Genomic DNA, 2245 nt, shown 5'->3' with positions numbered 1-2245 from the left:
TCATACAGGCAAACGCTGATAAAAATGAATCTTTAAAACAGTAAGTTTTGGTGCACAGTGATGAGGGTCACTTTGTGCCTTTGCCTCCCTTTTGTTAGCTGTGAGCCTCTTCCCTGAAGCTTTCTAGGGGACCTTCCCTGGTTGTCATGGATTGACCCGGATCACAGGACTTTCTCACTGCCTTCTCTAGCCCAACACAAAAGGTTTATTTGCCTTCAGGAATATCAGCTAAGTTTATAAATGGGGATAAGTTTATCGTAAGGTTCATATAAAACAGTGTTTGTTCATGATATTCTTTAATGTCTTGTGTATTCCGTTATTTATTTTCTTAAAATTTAACATTTTTTAGCTTCTGTGTAATTTTTAAATTTGCATAGTTTTGTGAACTAAGTTATAAAGACTTGGCTGATTTATATTTTTTCTGAGATCTTTTTACCTTATACCTCGTGAAATTTTACATTGTTATAAATACTTTAGAGTTGCCAAAAAGGGTTAGTAAAAAGTGTTGAAATACTGTTATTTTTTTAAGTAATGTGTGTCTGAAAATGTTTTTAATTTGTAAGGATGACAATGAAGCATTAAGCCAAGTGTGATCACAAAAGTGTGATTCTAGTAACTTGGGGGCTGAGGCGAGAGGTTGCTGTGGACCTGAGGCCAACCTGGACTATCCTGTCCCGTTCCCTATCTCCCCCGTCACTGCCCCCCAAAGCAATACTTCTGAAAATACTGTGCTTAGCTTTAAACTCTTTTTAAGTACTGAGACCATTACCTGTCCCTTTTCCAGATATGGAATATATGAACGCTGCCGAGAATTGGTGGAAGCAGGTTATGATGTACGGCAACCGGACAAAGAAAATGTTACACTTCTTCATTGGGCTGCCATCAATAACAGAATAGATTTAGTCAAGTACGTGTTTTGTGCTCTTCATTAATAAATAGGCTTTTGGCTTTTCTATTGCTATAACATTATTGAAATTACTTACCGTAAGAACTAATAATTTCTAAAATCAATACCTTTCATGATGTTTATTCTCTATACCTAAAAGAAAAACAACCCCCCCCCCCAAAAAAATAAGCCCATGTTTAACTTACTGAAGATTTACACAGGTCGAGTCCTATAGAGCATTTTTCATACATATTTCCTTTCACCATAATTGCTGAGATAACCCCATTTGAGATGTAACAAATTGGATGAGGAATTCAAGTAGAAAGCTTGACTGTGCTGCCCAGTATCACATAGTTAATAAGGGAGTGTGATCCAAGGGTAGAATGGGACTGGGATTTATTCTTAGTATAATAATTCTTACTGGATTCTAGAAGGGAAAAGCAGTAAGGAAAACAGTGACAGGTGACATTCTTACCACTCACACCAGCAGGGCTGTGTGATACGTACTTCACATATTTGTTTGTTTGTTTGTTTATTTGATTTTTCGAGACAAGGTTTCACTGTGTAGCCTTGGCTGTCCTGGAACTCACTCTGTAGATCAGGCTGGCCTTGAAACTCAGAAATCTGCCTGCCTCTGCCTTCCAAGCGCTGGGCATGCTTCACATTCTAAGTGTAAAATTATCCTTTAGTGTAGATCTGCTTATCCTTAATAAGAAATAAGAGCCAGGTGATAGGAGTCTATTAGTAAATCTTTGATACTTTGGACCGAAGATATTCTAGGTGAGGATATGAATCTAAAACAGACTGCTCTAAATGGACAGGTAAACACAGCACAGAGAGGGAAGAACAGACCAAGGCCAGGGTAAGCACTAAAAGGTGACACAGGGACAGCCATGAAAGGCCTGCTGTCTCAATGTGCGGCTTCCTGTAGAGCATGCTGTCTGCTCCTTCTCCGTCCTTGAGTTTCACGACTCTCCTCGGTCTGGAGTACACTCTCCTAGATGATTCAGCTTGCTTACGAGTGCTTCAGTTCATCATGAAGGGGATGCTCACACGGGGCAGACATCTAGGCTGACAGATGCATATATCTGCTTTTGTATGCCACCCATTCCAGAGGCCAGTGTACAATTTCTGGCTTTTGTTGTTGAGAAATCAATGTTATCATTGTGCATTTGAAGTTTGGTTTTGTTTAGTTCCTCTTAAGGTTTTTCATTTCTCCTTTCTGCAGTTTCACATGATATATCTACAAGGTATGAATTTTTTTAATCTTGAATTTGAATTAAACAATTTTTGATTTTTGTAGGTTTGGTTTTTTTTGTTTTTTTGTTTTTTTTTTTTAAATCGGGCAGTGTTTTATTT

General features: G+C 38.2%; 1 protein-coding gene across 2 annotated transcripts in view; it reads left to right on the top strand.

The window, feature by feature from the left end:
* Positions 1 to 2245, top strand: part of Zdhhc17 (zinc finger DHHC-type palmitoyltransferase 17) — a 68034-nt gene that overhangs the window by 26204 nt on the left and 39585 nt on the right. For both annotated transcript variants that reach the window (XM_031350260.1, XM_031350262.1), the window contains exon 3: positions 785 to 907. In XM_031350260.1, coding sequence (XP_031206120.1) covers positions 785 to 907 — 123 coding nt within the window. The remainder of the gene's footprint in view (positions 1 to 784; positions 908 to 2245) is intronic.

The sequence above is a fragment of the Mastomys coucha genome, unplaced genomic scaffold (genome assembly GCF_008632895.1).
Source record: "Mastomys coucha isolate ucsf_1 unplaced genomic scaffold, UCSF_Mcou_1 pScaffold4, whole genome shotgun sequence".
Classification (NCBI taxonomy): domain Eukaryota; kingdom Metazoa; phylum Chordata; class Mammalia; order Rodentia; family Muridae; genus Mastomys; species Mastomys coucha.
The sequence above is the reverse complement of the archived record's forward strand: the minus strand, read 5'-3'. Positions and strand labels throughout refer to the sequence as shown.